Source organism: Macrotis lagotis, chromosome 2 (assembly GCF_037893015.1).
Source record: "Macrotis lagotis isolate mMagLag1 chromosome 2, bilby.v1.9.chrom.fasta, whole genome shotgun sequence".
Taxonomy (NCBI): domain Eukaryota; kingdom Metazoa; phylum Chordata; class Mammalia; order Peramelemorphia; family Peramelidae; genus Macrotis; species Macrotis lagotis.
This window is the reverse complement of record NC_133659.1, coordinates 8,991,192-9,010,645: the sequence shown is the minus strand read 5'-3', so window position 1 is coordinate 9,010,645 and position 19,454 is coordinate 8,991,192. Positions and strand designations below refer to the sequence as shown.

The 19,454-nt window shown below is 45.5% G+C and overlaps 1 protein-coding gene across 4 annotated transcripts in view; it reads left to right on the top strand.

Moving 5' to 3' along the window:
• The first annotated feature begins 3,938 nt into the window (after positions 1-3,938).
• The window catches only part of LRRC7 (leucine rich repeat containing 7), a 594,014-nt gene continuing 578,498 nt past the window's right edge, over positions 3,939-19,454 (top strand). For all 4 annotated transcript variants that reach the window (XR_012475461.1, XM_074221205.1, XM_074221203.1 and 1 more), the window contains exon 1: positions 3,939-3,999. Coding sequence is in view for 3 of the 4 variants with exons in the window: in XM_074221205.1 (XP_074077306.1) it covers positions 3,998-3,999 (2 nt within the window). In the remaining variant the exon portion in view is untranslated. The remainder of the gene's footprint in view (positions 4,000-19,454) is intronic.

Below are 19,454 nucleotides of genomic sequence, written 5' to 3'. Positions count from 1 at the left end.
TTTGGAAAAGGAATATCATTTCCAATGCTCCTGAAGTCATCCTACCACAGCAGTTTGCCTGTATTGGAAACAGATCTTGAAGGCTTTAAAGAAACTGAGGAATTTATTAGTCTGCTATAAGAATTCTTGACTCGCCTATATTTAGGCTATCCTCCAATAGGCTATCAAGCTGTCCCAGACTTAATCTGATGAGTGATTGTCAAAACTTTCTTGATCCCAGTTCTTAAATTGTGGATTTTTTTTAAAATTTGGCTCTTGGGCTTTGCATGAGCCTAAGGGTATTTTTGCATTAATCTGTGGCCAATTTTAAGACAATCATATGTACTTGGGAAGAATTGGTCCCAGGGCAGAGTCAGTTTAAAGACAGTATTTCCATTTGCATTTCCCTACTTCAATTCTATGAAACCATTGAAACCGGTATAATACGAAACATTGTTCACAAAGCAAAGGTGGCCAAATTCTGTAAGAGATTCATAAATCTTGGGCAAAATCGAGCCAAGCATGCTCGGCGTCTATCTTGAAGAAGAATGTTTCTGTTCTGCATTGTTTTATACTGAAATCTTGTCTGTCCAAACACCTCAGAGCTCAGAGGGGCCATGCATGCTTTTCAAAGCTCCATCCATTTAGTCCTTTGCTGACTCACATGTCTAAGGTCCAGGAGGTAGAATTAGAAATGGAAGAAAGAAGAGCATGAAATCGTTTCCACATTTCTCTTAGGGTTCAGGAAAAGACAAAGGGGGAAAGTTCCAGAAGGCTTCCCAAAACTCCCCACTGCACTTGCTCCTGTTAGTAGGTAAATACTAATTTCCCAGGATCTTCTACCATTCGGTGGGCACACTGATTTATTTTGAGGAGAAAACAATGTTGAAACATGTTGGTGATAGCAGGCAGTCTGATCAGATTAGGTAAGCGTGTGCACTTTGTGAGGTGGTATCGAAAACTCTGGGGCCTTGTGTCCATTGAGACACCCTGCTATGGACACCAAAACAAGAATGAAACCATCCCTGCCCTCCAGGAGGTTACAGTCTACTCTGGCAAATACAAAATATATACCTAGTGGTTCCTGGGGTGAGGAAGGAGGACTAACAACAGGGGGCATAAGGGAAGGCCTCCTGAGAAGGATGGCACCTGCCATAAAGCTGGAAGGCAGCCAGAAGTTCCAAGGGATAAATTCAATTTAATAAGCATTAATGAAGCCCAGACTATATCCACCAAGCACCCAGTTCATCCCTGAAGATGGGGGTGGGAATGAAAGGCCGTTCATTGCAGACATGCAGGACTGCATCAAGGAAGAAGGAGATGGAATGCTCCCTTGGGGGCCCTACCAGGAGCCCAATTTGCCTTGTGGGGGGGGGGGGGACGATGGGGGAGTCAGAGTGTTTGAAGGGCAGCCTGGTAAAAGGCTGGGAATGTTGAGCTAAGGTCTAACACCACTGAGCAAGTTTGTAAAAGTACTTTTGAAGCGGCTACTTAGATTTTCCTAGTCCTCCTTGGCATATGCTGCATTGGCATCCCCACGGGGCCATGAAAGTGTGGGCAAACCTGAGGTGGTCCGACAAGGCAAAGAAGGGGAAGCTGGCCTTGGGCCAGTGGTCAGTCTGCCCCTGAAATCACTGACTTCTTCCTCCTGGCAGCTGAGGCACTCTACAATCAGGGGGTGTTTCAGGACTTAAAAAGTCTACTTGGGAACTTCCTCAGCTGGGGGGGGGGGGGGGGCTTTCCCAGTTTCTCCCCAGGCCAGCTTCGCCCCCTTCTTCCCTTCCCCAGTAAGATGAAACAGCAGTTTCAGTCAACAGCCAGCTGCCTCCTGTCAAATGCAGCTTCCCTGGCGGGCTAGCCGTCCGGCCGCTCAGTTAGCCACGGCCGGCCCCTTTGCCAGGCGCTGACTATCCAGAGGACATGCCTTCTCCTCCCAGCCCCATGATGGGGACAGCGCGTCTTGCGTGGCCATGTCCTGGCCAGGAGCGAGATCCCAAGGCCTGCCCCCCCCCCCCCACTTGGAGGGAGTGGGCCTGGAGCTTGAGTAGCAAAAGTCCAGGCTTCCCGCTCGCTCCTCCCACACTTGGCCCTGCAAGGTTTCCAGAAGAGAAGGTCTAGATGCTTCAGTGGGTGTGTATGAGTGTGTGTGTGTGTGCATCAGTGTGTGAATGTGTGTGAGTGAGTGTGAGTGTGAGTGTATGTCTGTGTGTGAGGGTGATTGAGTGTGAGTGTGTCTTTGTGTGAGTGTGTGTGTATGAGTATGTGTGAGTGTGTGTGTATGAGTGTGTATCTGTGTGTGTTTGTATGAGTGTGTATGTGCATGTGATGAGTGAGTGAGTGTGTGTGCATGTGTCTGTGTGTGATGAGTGTGAGTGTGTGTGTGTGTGCATGTGATGAGTGTGAGTGTGTGTCTGTGTCTGTGTGAGTGTGTCAGTGTGTGTCAGTGTGTGCATGTGATGAGTGTGTGTGTGTCTTTGTGAGTGTGTCAGTGTGTCAGTGTGTGCATGTGATGAGTGTGCGAGTGTGTGTGTCTGTGTGATTGTGTGAGTGTGTGTCAGTGAGTGCATGTGTGATGAGTGTGTGTGTGTCTTTGTGAGTGTGGCAGTGTGTCAGTGTGTGCGTGTGATGAGTATGTGAGCGTGTGTGTGTCTGTGTGAGTGTGTGCATGTGTCTGTGTGAGTGTGTGCGTGTGTGTCAGTGTGAGTGTGTGCCTGTGATGAGTGTGTGAGTGTGTGTGTGTGTGTGTGCATGTGTTTGTGTGAGTGTGTGCGTGTGTGTCAGTGTGAGTGTGTGCCTGTGATGAGTGTGTGAGTGTGTGTCTGTGTGTGTGTGTCAGTGTGTGCATGTGATGAGTGTGTCTGTGTGAGTGTGTGTGTCAGTGTGTGCCTGTGATGAGTGTGTGAGTGTGTGACTGGGAAGGTAAAAGCAGCAAGAAATCCCTCGAATGGGGGAGGGGGACCAAAAGATCGGGGCAGAACCAGGGGCCCGCCCGGCGCCCCCTTCTTTCACTCCTGCTCCCCCGTTGCCGGGTCGGGGTGTCGGGGCTGCTCCTAACCCCGGAGGGTCCGCAGCCGCTTGCAAGGGTTGGGGCCCGAAGTGAGTGCCCGGGCCCGGCGGGGCCTCTGTGCCCTTCTCGGGGAAGGGGCCGGGGCGGCCGGCCGGGGGCGGGGGTCCCCGCCGCAGCGGGCCACGAGCCCCCCAGCTCCGCGGCAGCCCCGGAGGGCCGGGCCCCGGGAGGCGGCAGCGGCCCGGCGGAGAGCCCCGCTCCTGGCCCGCGGGCCCCCGCCTGGCAGAGCGCCCCCCGCCCGGGCCGGCCCCCGCAGCCTGGGGCGGGCCGGGGGCGGGCCGGGGGCGGGGCCGGGCCGCCGGGGGCGGGGCCGGGGCGGGGCCGGGGCGGGGCGGGGCGCGTCAGGCCCAGGCTCCGCCCCCGCGGGGGGGCCGGACTCTCCTTGACATTTTTCACACTTTGAAGCCGGAGCTGCAGCCGCGGAGCCGGCCGAGGGGGTGCGCGCCCGGGCCCGGAGCAGGCGGAGGCGGAGGCGCAGGGGAGCCCCGAGCCGGGGGCGGGGGGCGCGGGCAGCCCCGGAGCCGCAGGCCCGGCCAGGGCGCCGGCCCCCCCCGGGCACCTGTGAGGCCGCGGCGCCCCCAGCCCCGCCCCGCCCCGGCTCCCCGCGCGGGGGGCGGCCCGGGCTCGCGGGGGGCGGGGGGCGCGGAAGGAGGGGCGCTGCCCCCGCCGCCGGTGATTGGGCGGCCGGGCCGGGCCGGGCTCCCCCCCGCCGCCGCTCGTAGCCGCCCGGGGCTCCCCGGCCGCCGCTCCCGCGGGAAGCCGCCCGCGCTGCCGAAGGGCACCGGCACCATGGTCCGGCCCGGGCCCCGGCGGCGGCCGCTCTGAGGACCCGAGCCGAGGCGCCCCCCGGCCGCTGCCCGGCCCCTCCCCTGCGCCCGGGCTCCCCCCTCGCTCGAAGGACGCCCCCCGGAGCCCCGGGAGCCCCATGGCCGGGGCCTCCGGCAGCCTGCAATGTGAGTACCCCCCCCGGGGCGGCCGGGGGCTCCGGGGGGCCCGCGGGCGGGCGGGGCGGGGGGCCGCGGAAAGGGTTACATACTGCGAAAAGGGTGCGGGGAGCGGGGCCCCCCGCCCGAGCCGGCTGCGGGCACGCACGCCCCGCGCTGGCACACTGGCACTCGCGGCCCCCCTCACCCTCGCTGCCTGGCACGCGCGGCCACGTCCACACACACGCACGCACACACACTTGTGGCCGGGCAGCACGGAGGCAGCGGCGGCTGCCCCGTGGGTCCGGGGTCCCCCGGGCTTCGCCCACGGCTCTGCCGCTCGGCTCGGACAGAAGAGGGTTCGAAGCTCTTTGTCTGGCCCGGGTGCTGGAGGGCTCGGGGCTCGGCGGGGGGCGCCGGGTGCCGGCGTGCCAGTGGAGGCAGAGCCCCCGAGACCTTTCCAAAGTGAGCTGCAGTTGCCAGGGTGCCCGGCCGCCGGAGCTGGCACAGAGGGGCCATCTGGGGCTCCCTGCCTTGCGCCCCGCCAGCGCCAGTCGGACTGCCCGGGCGCCTCCAGAACGAGCGGGGGAAGGACCCCCCCCCCCAGGAGGGAGCCCGGGCTGGGGGCACGCTGCCCACCGGCCTCCCGTCCTGGGAGAGTGTGCCGCCTGCGGGTCGGGGGCTGCGCTGTTCCCGGTTGAAGCCGCCCTCCCGTGGGTCGCATTTTATTAGTTGGGGGGTTGCTTTGCCCACGACGGGGGCTCCGCCGCAAGGGGAGCGGGCTCCGCCAGCGCCCAGCCTCCACCCCCCGCTCTGCCTCGCCGTGCCCTCCCCGTACAGGGGCACGGGGGCTTGGGGAGCGGGCAGTGCCAGCCGAGAAGGCGCTGGGGGCCGGTCCCGCTGCTGGCCGCCAGGCAGGCCGCCTTTTCCCAAAGGGCTGATGGCAGCTCCCCTGCGCCCCCTCCCTGGGAGGGGGCCGAGACATCTGCCCACTCTGGCTGGGGAGCTTCGGTGGGTGGAGATCACCTGGGCCGGGAGGGGCGGCCCTGCCGCCCCTCGGAGGCCCGCCCCGGGGCAGGGGCCCGGCCGCGTGGCCTGCCGAGGCCCCGCGCGTGAAAACCCGGAGAAGGGTCTAGGCACAATGGAGAGAGGCGAGCGTGGGCGCGGAGTGGGGCGGCCACGTGACGCCTCGGGTGGGCAAGACTCGCGGCTGGCAACTTGATTTTCTTTGTTCCTGCCTCAGCCTGGGAAATGTCAGCGGCCGCCGCGGGAGGGAGGCCGCGGCTGGGGGCCGCCTCCGGGGCCCAAAGAAAGTTGACTCCCCTGATCCTGGGGGGGGGGGGGGCGTGCCCTTGCGGCGAGGTGCCCCAGCGACACACGCCCTCCTTCCGCCGCCGCCACCCACACACGTGGGCACCTCCCACCTCCTGGTGCAGGCGGGCATCCCTAGGCTGCCGGCCGGAGAGGCTCCTGCACAGCCAGGCTTCTCAACTCCCGCGGCTTACCGAGAGAGAGCTGCCCTGCTGGGCCATGGCACCAGGCGGCAGATGCGGATACCGCTGGCTTCCAGAGTGCCGAGATGCCAGGGGAAGGGGGCAGGCTTTTGTGTCCAATGCACCACCACCTGGAGGGGGGCTGGGGCTTGGTCTTTAGGAATTCCTCTGCTTGCCAGACTCGACTGAGCCGGGAGCTGGAGCAGCTCCAACCTGGGCTTGGACCAGGGGCCACTCTGGCTCACTGGGCATTTTGTTCTTTAGCTCGGGAAGTTGGAATGCCTGGGCCGTGCTGGCCGGCTTGATTTCCCCATTTTCTAGGGAACAGAAGTTTCTCAGCCCTGGGCTCTGCAGCCTGAGTGGCTCTCTCCCAGGAAAAGGCACCTTGTGGGGCTGAGGGCCCTTCCTGCCCCTTTTTCGTGGGGGATCCGGGAAAAGAGGTGAATTTACCATGGCAACCCCTACATTTTCTAGTACACGTGACTGCACGCATGCTTTGTCAGAAATAGAAATACCTCCTTAAAGAGACACAGCCCCATTCAGGAAAAGTCCAGTGGTCCAAGGTGGCAGAGATGCTTGTGCCTTGCTCTAATTCCTTCCTCAAAATGCCAACGAGTCCCGGGCTTTTATGAAATTAAAGCAATTGATTCTAGCTAATGGGTTGCTGTTCCGCTTCTTCCGAAAGATCTGCGGCTAAGTTAGTCAGCATCCTTCAGGAGACAGGTAGGAATCCTGAGAAGCTGGCAGGGGAAAAAAGACAAGGTGCCAGCCTTAGAGAGCTCAGAGCTACAGAAGAGAAGACATTAGCAGATCCTTATAATGCTCCCTTTGGGAGAAGGAGGGGACGCTGTCATTTCCTTCCTGGAGCTATTCCGCCCCCCCCAACCAATGCAGATCCCCAATTTCTTTCCCAGTTTAGAACCTTAGATCATTCTGGAAGATCCGCAAGATCCAAAGACTTGACCAGGATCACATGGGCAGTATGTCAGAGTCCTGACTGGTACTCTGATCTTACCCACTCAAAGGCAAGCTCTCTACCCACTAAACAAAGCTGTTTTCCCTAACATTATATTTAATATTAATTATTAAATTAAATCATTTAATTAGACAATTTTTAAATATTCCCTAATATTAACAAGCTGTTTCCCCTAACATTATGTTTATATTAATATTCCCAATATTATAATTAATATATAAATATAATATAAATTCATGACTGTTGCATATATATATATACATATATATGAGAGAAGAGGGAGAGAGAGAGAGAACCGAGATTTTAAATATGATCTCTTCTGAACCTTTACATAAACTCTGTTACTATGGAGGAAGAAGTACCACAAGTGATTCTATTCTGCTTTTAAAAATGTGCAAAACTTCAGGTGAAAGACATTGAGACATGTACCCATGAGCAGACAATAACTATCAAAGTCAGGATTTGAATGCAACTCTCCCTGCCTCTTGAATATTCAAGGCCCACACAAGGTTGCTCCTCTAGCATTCATAGGTGTTTGAAAGTGTCATCTATCTTGTTTGAAGGGAAAGTTCGTATTAGCAAGTGCCCCCCCCCTTTGATTAGCAAAAGGAATTGAGGGGCCTGCAAATTTTGTTTACAAAGAATCTCTTCCCACCTGGTGATTACCTACCACCTGATCCTTTGGCAAGAAACTAAACTTTCTCACACTAGGGGCTATTCCAATGCATTGCTTTCCAAACTTCCTCTCACTGTGGTCTTCTGGCAGAGGCTGGATGACCTCATGCTGGTGATTAATTAGAGAGTCAATTCTTCCTCTGTTATTTTTTTTAAATCCAACCTGGAGGCTCCAAGCTCCTTCTGTCAGGGGTTCTCCTACTTCCAACATCATACATTTACATTTGGGGTCTGCATTTGCATAATTTCATGGGATAAGAGTCTCCTATTGACCACCTCCCCTCTATCACCATCAATGAGTAGTTGCTTCAAGGTAGGAGGAGGTCCCTTAGTCCATATGGATCAAAGGCAGGATTTGGACTCAAGGCTTCTTGAGTCCAAGACTGACTTTCTAACTGCTGTCCCACTCTGTCTCCTTGATACTTTGCTGTTTTAATTGAAAATGAAATTTTACATTTAAAAAAAGAGAAAAAACTTCAATCACACTCAACCACACTTACTCTTTAGAATATTTGGGAAAGGATAAAAGTGTTTTAAAAAAGGATTAAAATGGCAACAATGCTTCATTTTTGACATTATAGGGTGTCCTGAAAGTCTAAATGTAGTTTTAAGCTTTTATTAAGTTCAAACTATACGAAGACTCTTGGGACATCCTATATATTCAGTTCATTTAAACAAGTATTCTATTCCATATGTATCATCTGTCAAATAATGTTATGGTGGGTTAAACCAATATCAAAAGATTGTTGGATTTAGAACTCAAAAGGCTGAATGAAATAATTATTCCAAAGATAATTAAATCCTTATTCTGTACTAACTTTTTTTTTTGTCCATACACAAATAGAAATATGGAGTCGGTTCCCGCAGCCCAGTTCACGTGCTAATGGGGCACACAACCCTTTAGGAGGTTTCGGTTGGAAGTCAGGTAGAGAAGTTCCCATGTTCCTTAGAGTGAAATGGCAAAGCTCATGATGATGCACATTCTTTGAAGTTATTTCCATTGAGAAGTACCTTCCTGTGACCTTTAAGGTCCCTTCCAGCTAGATCTGGGAACTTCTGATCTTATTATTTAGTCCCTTCACTTTGGAGGTGAAGTAACTCACATTCCTCATAATATCATCCTTTCATTTCCATTTAGAAAAATCTATCTGGAACTTGGTATGCAGTGAGTAACGTGGAGGGTGGGCAAGCCATATTCCCTAATGAAATTTAATTATAAGAAACTAACTCATTCATATTGCCATTGTACTTCGTTAAGGATGTATTTTTTTTTTGTAATTATTTTCCTTTGGGAGGATGAGTATGCTGGATTTAAATACAAAGATGCTACTACTAAAGGGCCACCTCATAATAAGCTAATTACATTCTGCATTGATGTCCTGGCTCTAACCAAAGGCCTGACCATGCAGATTAGGCTAATGGGCATATATGGGTAAGGTGATAAAGTGGATAAAATACTGGACTTGGAATAGCAAGACTCAGCTTCTGCATGAGTTCAAATCTGGCCTCAGACACATGCTAGTTGTGTGACCCTGGGCAAGTCACTTAACCCTGTTTGCCTCAGTTTCCTGGATCTAGAAAAGAAAAATGGCAAAATGCCCCAATATCTATGTCAAGAAAAGCCCAGATTTTGTCATAAAGAATTGACACAACTGGAACAACTGAACAATTTTACATATGTACATGTCTGAGGAGGCAGCTAGGTGACGCAGTGGATAGAGCACCAGCCCCAAAGTCAGGAGGACCTAAGTTCAAATGCGGCCTCAGACACTTATAATTACCTAGCTGGGTGACTTTGGGCAAGTCACTTAACCTCATTGCCTTGCAAAAAGAAAAAAAAAAGAAAAAACAAACAAACTGAGGTTAGAGATTAACCTGGAGTAGAAGCACTTGCTCATTCATCTTACATTTTCATGATTCTATTCCTGCATACAACCCATCTTCCCAAAGCAATAATATTCTCCTTTTTTTCAATCTCTGACTGTCAAAAATATGAGGCTCTTCTTTAAAGGCTCAGTTTTGATGTCGCCTCTTTTCAGAAGCTTCCCCCCAATTTTCCACCTGTTCTTAAACTCACTCTTCAATTTTTTGAAAAAAACTTTGTCTTGCTCCCTCTTTTGCCATGACCTCCTCTTTTTACTCAACTGCCAGTGGCCACTGATTACACCTCCACAACATCTCACATGTCTTTTCACTTCTTTGCAGACACACAGACTTTCTTCTGTCACCTCCACAATTGCAATGTTCTCCTTAATGTTCTCCCTGCCTGGCCTCTTTCCTTTCCAATTCATCCTACATTCAACCGTCAAAATTCCTGCATGGGCAGGAGCATGCCAGTGCTCTCTTTACAAAGATCATCTGGATCCCTCTTGCTTCTAGGACAAAACCTAAAAGGACCTTTGGGCCATTGACAATCCTTTTTATTTGACTCTAGCTCACCTTTCCAGACCTATGCCACTCAATTCCCCAAACTCTCCATCTTAATCAAGTTGGCCAACATGTTCCTCAAATTTGATAGTCCATTTACCATCTCTGTGCACATGCCTAGGCTGTGACCACTGCCTGGAATTCTTTCTCCATCAAAGTCCCTTGAGAGTGGGACTGTCTTGTTGTCCTCCTTTGTTTCGCCAGTACTTAGCAGAGTGTCTGAAATATATTAAATGGTTCATAAAGTGCTTGTTTTTTTCTTGCCTCTACCTCTTAGAACCACACTTCCCTTTATATGCCAAATAAAAATGTCACTTCCTACATGAACACATTTTTTCATTCCTACACTCATTCATTCCACTCTAAAGTTGTTATGTATTGGTTTTGTATATGTTTGAAATTAGAACATGGATTTATCAGAACATATATACATGTGTGTATAGTTTTTTTCCTTAAAAAGTGATAGTTCCTTGAGAGGAGAGCATATATTTTCTTTTTTTTTAAGTTTTTGTGTACCCAATTCCTACTTGCAATGGTTTCTGGTCCATAGTAATTGCTTAATAAATACTGATTGGATGCTTCTTTTATTGATTATCATAGTCTATTTCCTACTTGTTTATATATTATATCCTTCCCCACCTCATTTTAAAAAAATGGTAAATTTCCTGAAGACAGGCCTTTGTTTCTTTATTTTTACTTCCCTAGCACCTAGAAAAATGTATTACATATCATAAGGATTTCCTGAATTGTTATTGAATTGTTATTGGGTTAACATACACATAAAATGAATTAATCATACCTCAATGAGCTCACTAGCATCATTCTTTTATTAAATTCATCATCTAATACATTTAATCAGAAATTTTTTATAATCTTGAAAGAAAGCACATTTTAATTGCACGTTCCTCCCTTTTGGAATGAAAAATGACCTAACTTCTATCCTTGATGAAATTTTATTCTGTTCCATTCATTTTGTCTTTAGTTTAGTTTAGATTTCTTGTTAAGAAATCTCACAAAATTGGAAGGATGATGACAATGTATTATTTGGCAAGCACGTGTATTAAAAAATATTCTACTAATTTTTAGTTTAATCATCCATGATAGGCTTAATAGATTTTTCCCTTACTCTCAGTATCTATAAAGCCAGAAATGATGCCATAAATAAATAAAAAAATAATAATGTTAAGATGACACAATTTCATTAATGCCCCAGAATACTTTCCCTTATATATGTTTTCAACCCAATTTTTTTTAATTCAGACCTGAAACAGTATATCTGAATGTTTACAGGGATTAAGAGATAGAATTATCATAAAGTATGGAAGGAAGAAGAATAAAACCCTTGGGTTCGGCACTAGACTTATTACTTGATTATAAGATGTAGGTAAGATAATCACTAAAACCAGAGGGAGGTCCTATTATTGTCCCCATTTTATGATTAAGGAAACTTGAGTTAGATGGTGATGAAATGACTTGCCTAGTCAAGAAGCAAATGACTGAAGACTAAATTGAAGTCCAGTCTTTCTGACTCCAAGTTCTCTGTGCTATCTCTCTCTGCCTAAAATAACTTTGCTGTTTTATTTTTTGCTATTTATGCCTCCTTAAACATCTTGCAAAGGATATTATGTCATGTTTGAAAAAGTGTTTAAGTACAATGGCACTAATTTCTATATAGCAACATAAAATAGCATGACTAAAGTAGACATAAAATAATATTATTAAAGTGGATTATTTTAAGAGATGTGTGTATATTATAATAAGCAAAATGGTGATTGAGATCAAAGGCAGTCCTAAACTAAAAAGGGAGAAAATTTTGTATGATGATTTAATTGGCAGGGATGCCTAAACATTTACTGATGAACTCAATAGCAGGAGAAGAAACAAAAATGTCTGAGAAGACAGAAGATACTTTGGGGCGGGGGGGGGGAGAAGATAGAAAAATTAGTTGATTTTCTTAAAGAAGATTATGAGTTAAATTTAACCGTCCAGAAAAAGATCCATCCCCCTCCAACCCATGGCCACAATTTAGTGGGAAAATGTATTTTGTTTTAATAGATTTTGAAATTGATCTATTGCCCAGTTCTTTGTATGATAAGGTGAAAAGATGGCACGTTGGATGTTATATAGGTGCCAAGAAAGGATTTTTCTGGGTATGTGTGTGCAAAATATTTGAATGATGAGTATGATGCCAGAAAATTCCCTGATAGAGTTTTAAAAATTAAATAAACTGCCACAGATGATGCAGTTAAAATTTACAAGTGGAATTCAGTGGACTTTGTACAAAACTATTGGGAATAAGAATTGAGATTTGACTGTATTGAATCTCCATGGCTTTTTTTTTAAGAACAAATAGCTAGTTATGAAGTCTTATGGCATGATTGGTTCATCTGGTTGGAAAAAAAGACTTATGGTAATTTGTATTTTGTATCAGAGAGGCAAAGAAATTGGCTAATATTCATAGCAAGCTCAAATCCATAGTTGAAATCCCATCCTGTGTCCCTCATGTAAACAACTAGTTATTTTACCCTGCCCTAAGTTACCGTGTATCTGTCTAATATAGACTTGGATCTATCTGTCACCTACACACAGACAGACAGACACATTGTCCACTTACCCATCCTCTCAGCCCTCTAGACATAGAACATTCAACCTCATTGGGAAGGTATTTTTCATTTTTGCCTTTGCCTCTGTGGATATCAATATAGAGCCTGTAACCAAATGCACATGTAATACATACTTGCTCATTGGATGCATCATAGCAGATGATGAATTGGAACATACACTTTCTTTTTTTTTCTTTTTTTCTTTTAGGTTTTTGTAAGGCAATGGGGTTAAGTGACATGCCCAAGGCCACACAGCTAGGTCATTATTAAGTATCTGAGGCCTGATTTGAACCTAGGTACTCCTGAACCCGGGGCCGGTGTTCTATCCACTGTGCCACCTAGCTACCTTATTGAACATACATTTTCAAAAGTGAATGTTTTCTGATTTTTAATTCAGTGTCTTCCGCTAACATTATCTGGACCTTATCTGGATGATATTGCACAGTAGCCATAATTGAGCTTTGCTGGTATTAAAATCTAATTTTGTAAACTTTAGAACTCCGTCTGTAGAGGTAAATTAGGAAAGTGAGAAGTAATCCAATAAATTAGAGAAATGGTGATGCCCAGCATTGATAGTAACCATTTTATAGCATCTGACCTGAATTTGGGTCAATTGTACCCTTCCTGAAATTTTCAGATGTCATCTTATCTTTTTGCTTCCCATTGACTATCTCAGAGCATAAGGAAGCCATGACAAAAATTAACTGAATTGCCTTCATGCATTTAACTGAGGATGCTTGTCTTTATATAAGAAAATTGGTTTTAATCATGATGCATAGGAGAGCATGCTCAACCTGCATTGTGTGATACCAACTTTTTAATAAACATGAGAATGTAATTTTAATTTCTCTAGCATTTGTTGAGTAATTATGGTGTTTAGAGAAACCTAAGGGCGAAATGAATGTTAAATGATAGCAAAATGTCACAATGTCTTAAATCTTTAAAGTGTGATGAATTGCCCTGTTTATTTATGGGGGTTGGGGGGGTCAGAACTCTCATCTCAGTAACATCAGGATTTTTCCTGGTGAGGAAAGTCCTTCCACTAATGAAGATCTTCAAATGTTCTGTAACTTTTAGTCTTAAAGGAGTTGCCTAAGACACCAAAACATGAAGTATTTTTACCCAGAACTCAACAGGGAAAGGACTTGAACCCAAGTATTTCTGCCTCCACAGCCCTCTCACTAATCGATTATGTAGACTTCCTCTTAAATGATACTAAAGATTAAAAAGGTTCCCCATCTTAAAAAACATCAGTTCAACTCAAAGAGCATTTATTTAGGGAGCATCTACTATGTCGGTATGTGCTAGACACTGAGAGATGATGGGGATACCCAGACCATAATGAAACAGGACATACCCTCAAGCAGCTTGCATTCAGCTGAGGGGACATATTATGGACACTAAGTCAAGTTAAAATTGAAGCAAAGGAAAATGAAAACTGGGGTGGAGAAGTGCTTTAATAATGGGGAATCAGCAAAGGTCCCATGCGAGAGCTGGCATGTGAGATGAGCCTTGAAGGGATCTAGAAATTCCAAGAGGAAAAGTCATCATCTAACCCTATTGACCTAGAGATAGAACCATAGACTTGGAATAGACCAGAGAGTCAGGCTTCTCTGTCTGCAAAAGATACTGAAGTCTCCACATAATGTATAATATCAAAACATCTCATTCTGTCAGCCTAACAAGTGTACTAAGACTCACTGACTTCTTATATGAATGTCTCCAGATCTAATTTCTTAAGAAATAGCATCTTGTTAAAAAATAGATGCTCTATGCTAAAATCAGAATTGAGAAAATATGCATTTCAGAGTGATTAGTGAAATACAGCTACAGAAAGAACAGGCTCCAGAGGCAGAGAGCTTCATCCATTACATTTTCTATTTGAGTGACCTTTGGTAAATAACTTAGCTGCCCTAGGGCTCACTTTCTTCATTTAGACTATAAAAGGGTTGACAGAAATAGCCTCTGAGATTATTTTTTGATTATTATATCTATTCACATTAAAAAGTAATTTAATGGAAAAACAGGCATGGCCTATTCTAAACACAGGTGAGTTATACCCAGCTTTTCCAAAATACACTTATTGCTTTGAAGGAGAACCATCTCAATTTGTGCCAGGGATTATTGTTTGGAGATAATCAACTCATTGCCAAGGTGGCCCGAAGCAGCTCGAAAGAACCTAAGAATCCATCTAGTCCACTGGTACCTGAAAAAAGAACATTCATTTGTATAGCAACAAATGTTTAAGACTTTTTTTAATGACCAAATGGCTATTATTGTCTATTGGTACATTTGCTAAGCTTTTCATTTGAAGAATCATTTTCTTCATACCAGCTTTCTGCAAACTGTTCCAGGACTGGTGGGTGGAAAGGAACAGAACATATTCCTGTTTCTGACTGTGAACCCACTCACCATTTTATAGTGAAGAATCTGAATGTCCTAGGAGGAGGTATTAAAGGGAAGAGAGGATAGTAACCTCCCCTACTGCTTCAGGCAGTGGGACCCTAACTACCACCTGCAAACCAGGCAGAATTCAACCTTTCCTTTAACATCACATACTTTTTGAACAACCAATATCATGAAGGTTCCTTCTCTCCCCAACCCCCCTTTTAAAACAGAGCATCTCTTAAGAATCTGACTGATGCCATAGATACTGTCACTGACGTGCTGGAAGCTTGGTATAACTCGCTTGCTAAAGAGTGGCCTTGAACACAGATCCATGTGAACTATGAGTCAATGGGACCTCAGTCAGAAGTTACATGCTTATGGACCAATCAAGCATACTCACTCAAATCTACAAGTCCCATGGGATTAACTTCAGTGTGGCTAAGCTTTTTCTTTCCATAACAAAAAAAAAAGTATATGTCTCTGATACAAAATCAATATTTATAATGAAATTAATTCATAAATGTAAGAATATATAATCAAGAAATAAAAATGTTTTAAGTTCCTACTATGTGCCAAATCACTAGGGATATAAACAGTCCTGCCTTCAAGGAACTCATAGTCTAATGGGGGAGAACAAAGATATGAAGGCATATACTGGATAAATAGGAAATAATTAACAGCAGGAAGGTGCTCAAAGCAAAAAAGGAGGTGGAAAAGACTTCCTGGAACAAGTGTAATGTGATCTGTAGCTTAAAGAAAGCCAGAGAAGCCAGTAGGTGGACATTAGCAGGGAAAGCATTTTAGGGTGAGGGGGAAGACCAGAGAGAATGCCCAGAACCAGAAATGGAAGGTTTTGCTTGAGGAACAATCAGGAAGTCAATGTCACTAGATCAAAGGATCCAATTGGGGAGTAAGATGTAGGAAGACTGGAAAGGAAGGAGGGGGATGGGTTATGAAGGATTTTGAATGCCAAGCAGGGTGATTTGCATTTGAACCAGGAGGTGATAGGGAATCACTGGTGTTTATTGAGTAGGTGGATGATTTGTATCCTGGACTTTAGGAAAATCACTCAGAGACTGACTGGATAATAGTTTAGACTTGGGTAGGGTAGATATTTGAGGCTGGCAGACCCAACAGTAGACTTATCAATCAAACAATCAATATGACATTTATTAAGAACCTACTATATGCCAGTCACTGTTACTGCAATAGCCAAGGCATGAGACAACTGTGCCCTGTACCAGACTGGTGGTAGTGCCAGAGGAAAGTATGTCAGATATTTATTTAAGGGTGTAAATAGAGATCTTGCAAGGCAGAAGTTGAGAAAGACTTGGGAAGAGATTGGATGTATGTGTGTGTGTGGGGGGGGGGGGGGGCAAGGGTGACTCCTAGGATAAGAGCCTGAGAGTCTGGGAGGATCATAATCCCCTTTACAGTAACAGGGAAGTGAAGGGAGGGTGAGTTTTAGGGAAAGAGATAATGGGATTCTATTTTGGACATTTTGAATTTCAGATGTCAAATGGTCATCTGAAGGGCAGTTGGAGATTCCAGATTGGAGATTGGGGCAGAATAGGTAGATAGTTGAGAATCCTCATCAGACAGATGGGAATTAATTACTTGGGAGCTATAGTTGGTGTTGCTCATCCTTTGTTTTCAAAAAGGACCAGTGGTATCATGGATGATTCCTGACTTACATATTAATTGCACTTAATTGAGGCAGAGCTCTGAAAAGTCTTCAACTCCATTCTCTCTGAGGCTTTAAAGTCCAGTGGCAGAACAAAAGTCAAGGTAACTGACCATGACCATTATTTTATAGATGAGGCCTGCTGGTTACCCTCAACCTGGTTGATCCTATCTATTCCCAAGGCTTGTCAGCTTCAACTCAGTAAGATCTCTTATATATTATATATATATATATATATATATATATATATATATATATATATATATATATATACATATACAAAACCTCTTATATCCTTCTCTCACATACTCTCCTCTGACACTGACACCAGTCATAGCCTCATGCCTTGGCTATTGCAGTAACTTAACATAGTGACTGGCATATAGTAGGTGCTTAATAAATGTTATAGTGATTGAGTGATAGCCTGCTGTTGGGTCTGCTGGCCTCAAATCTCCCACCCGCCCAAGTCCAATACATTTTCCGGTCAGGTTTATCAGGGTGCTGTTAATGGGCATGGGCTATGGAGGATAACTGTTCCCCTGAAAAGGGATTTAGAATTAAATGGCTGAAAATTAAAATCAAGTAGTCTGGAGCTTTTCTAGACACTGAAGACCACACTAGATAAGCAGAGCAATGGGTCCCAAATAAAGAGTTCCAAAACTGAAAATCTTAAGTGTTTCAGGACGTGGTTCCTGCATTGGTGGTGAGGCAGTTGGCCAGAAAATGGGAAGAATGTAAAAGAAATTGGGAACAATGAAGTGAAAATAAGTCCTAGACTCTTCTCTCTCATTTACCAACCCTGTAATATAGGTCCTTTTTAAATCCCATTTTACAGTTGAAAGAACTGGGTGGACCAGGGTTAAGTGACTCACCCAGATACACACAGCTAATAAATGTCCAAGACTAGATTGGAACTTGGGTCTCCCTGACTCCAGATCAAATAAGCTATACACTGCAGCCACCTGGTTTCACCCACTTTAAAGAGTGATGGGTATCCCTTATTAGTTTTCTTTTCATTCAAGGCATTGGACAGTGCTGATTCTTAGCAAGTTTGTAATTTCCATCACGGTTTCATTTGCCTTTTTGTAATTTCCATGAATGAGTCCTCTCGTTCTTCCCTTTGGGGTCAAAGAAAACAAATCCAATCTTGCTTCTTTAGGCACTTAAAAGCCCCTATGTCTTCTCTTCTTTGGTAAAACCAAGCCCTATTCCTTCAACCAATATTAAGTAATGGACTCATCATCTTGGAATTCCTGATACAAGAGTATACTGGAATTAAGACAACAGTACCTGGGTAGAATGATGAATCTAATCATTTACAAATTCCTAAAGTTGTGTTTTTCAGAAGTGTTTGAGTTCATTCCACCAACAAACAATTAATAAATGTTTTCTATGTGTCAGACAGTGGTGATACAATGGAATAAAAAAAAGATTATGTTTTTGAGGAATTTACAATGCTGTAAGAAGAAACAAAGCATATGATTCTAAGTCAAGAGAAAATGTATGAAGCATAAAGAAAGTAATTTTTTGAGGGGAGGTGGAAGCGACATATAATATCTGTTGGGAAGGAAAGCAGTAAAAGCTTCATTTGGAGGAAATGCTTGAGCACTGTTTTAACTAAGAGGAGAAAAGAAGGAAGAAATGAATAAGGAAAGAAGGAGCATTTGTGTTGACTATGCCCAAAGAACTCTTCTAAACACTCATTTTAAAATAAAAATATAAGTTAAGACATTTCCTACTCTCAGGGAGCTGACAAGGAGGAGAGAATACAGATTGTTCAAAGAGAGAGGAGAGAAAAATGTTGGAGATGAAGAATAGCAACTTCACCTTTTGGGAAAAAAGCGATGATAATCATATTAATGTTGATGATGATTATGACAACAATAATTCAGTTAATCATTCATATGGTGCTTTACAGTTTGCAGAGAATTTTAGTCTCATTCAGTCCTCACAACAATCCTGGGAGATGTTTAGTTCTTTTTCAGTCATGTACCACTCTCTGTGTTCCCCGTTGGGATTTTCTTGTCAGGGATTACTGGAGTAACATAGTTTGCATTTACTTCTCCAGATCATTTTACAGATGAGGAAACTGAGGAAAATAGGATTAAGTGACTTGATTCAAAGCTTCAACTAGTTAATAAGAGTCAGAGATTAGATGTGAACTCAGGAAGATAAATCTTCCTGTCTCCAGGCCTGATACTCTTATCCACTATGATATCAGCTAGCTGCCCCATGGGAAGCATATTAGAGATGGGGACAATGAGACTCAGAGAACGAACTTGATTGGAGTTACAAAGCTACTTGGTTTCTGAGACTGGATTTGAACTCAGGTCTTCCTCTACTGAAGCTCTTACCTCTGCTTTTGAATGAAAGATAGACAGAAGTGGGAGTAATTAGTATTAAGCTTATAAAGCAAGCTAGTGACAGGGTTGGGAATAGACTCTATTTATCAGAGAAAATTGTAAAGGATTCTCAGGAAGCCCTGGAGCTTCTAAGAGAGATGGGGGCGGGGGGGGGGGGGGGATAATGTTATCGGGTCTGTTGTTTCTAAAAATCCCTAAGGCAGATGTGTGTATGGTTTAGAGAAGGAAGAGGTCTGAGGCAGGAAGGCCACTGTGAAAACTATTGCAGTTTCCCACATGTAGAGAGAATAAAGGCATGAATTAGACCTGGCAAATGAATTGAGAAGTCACAGCAGAATAGATAAGATCTGCCAACTGACTGGCCAGGTGGGGTAAGGGAAAACCAAGAGTCAAAGATGACTCTCATGTTTCGCATTTGTTTGTTGAATGTTTGTTGACCAACTGCCAGGGTGCCACCTGGGGGCCTGGAAGGAAGATGATCCACAGGGAGATCTGAAATAAACTTGGATTTGTGGGGCAAAGCTAAGGAGTTCTGCTGGGGCATATTTTCAAGCCACTGAAAGTGGTCATCTTATTGACCATTGGCATGTGCCACCTGAGAAAAACCCCACCAGTCTCATTGGGGCAGAACATATGGTCTAGAAACCATGGTTGGAGTGAACTTTTCCAAGCCAGTTCAGCAAACTTGTCCCAAGGATCCACTGTCTACCAGGCATTGTGCTACGTTCTGGGCCAACACAGTCAAATAGGATTCTGCCAGGGTCCTTAGCAGCTCCATTCTGCCACCCAGCACAACAATTTGGGGAGGAAATACAAAACCCATACGATTTAATCATGTTGGGGAGAAACACCAACTATAGGTAGGAGAGGGAGATC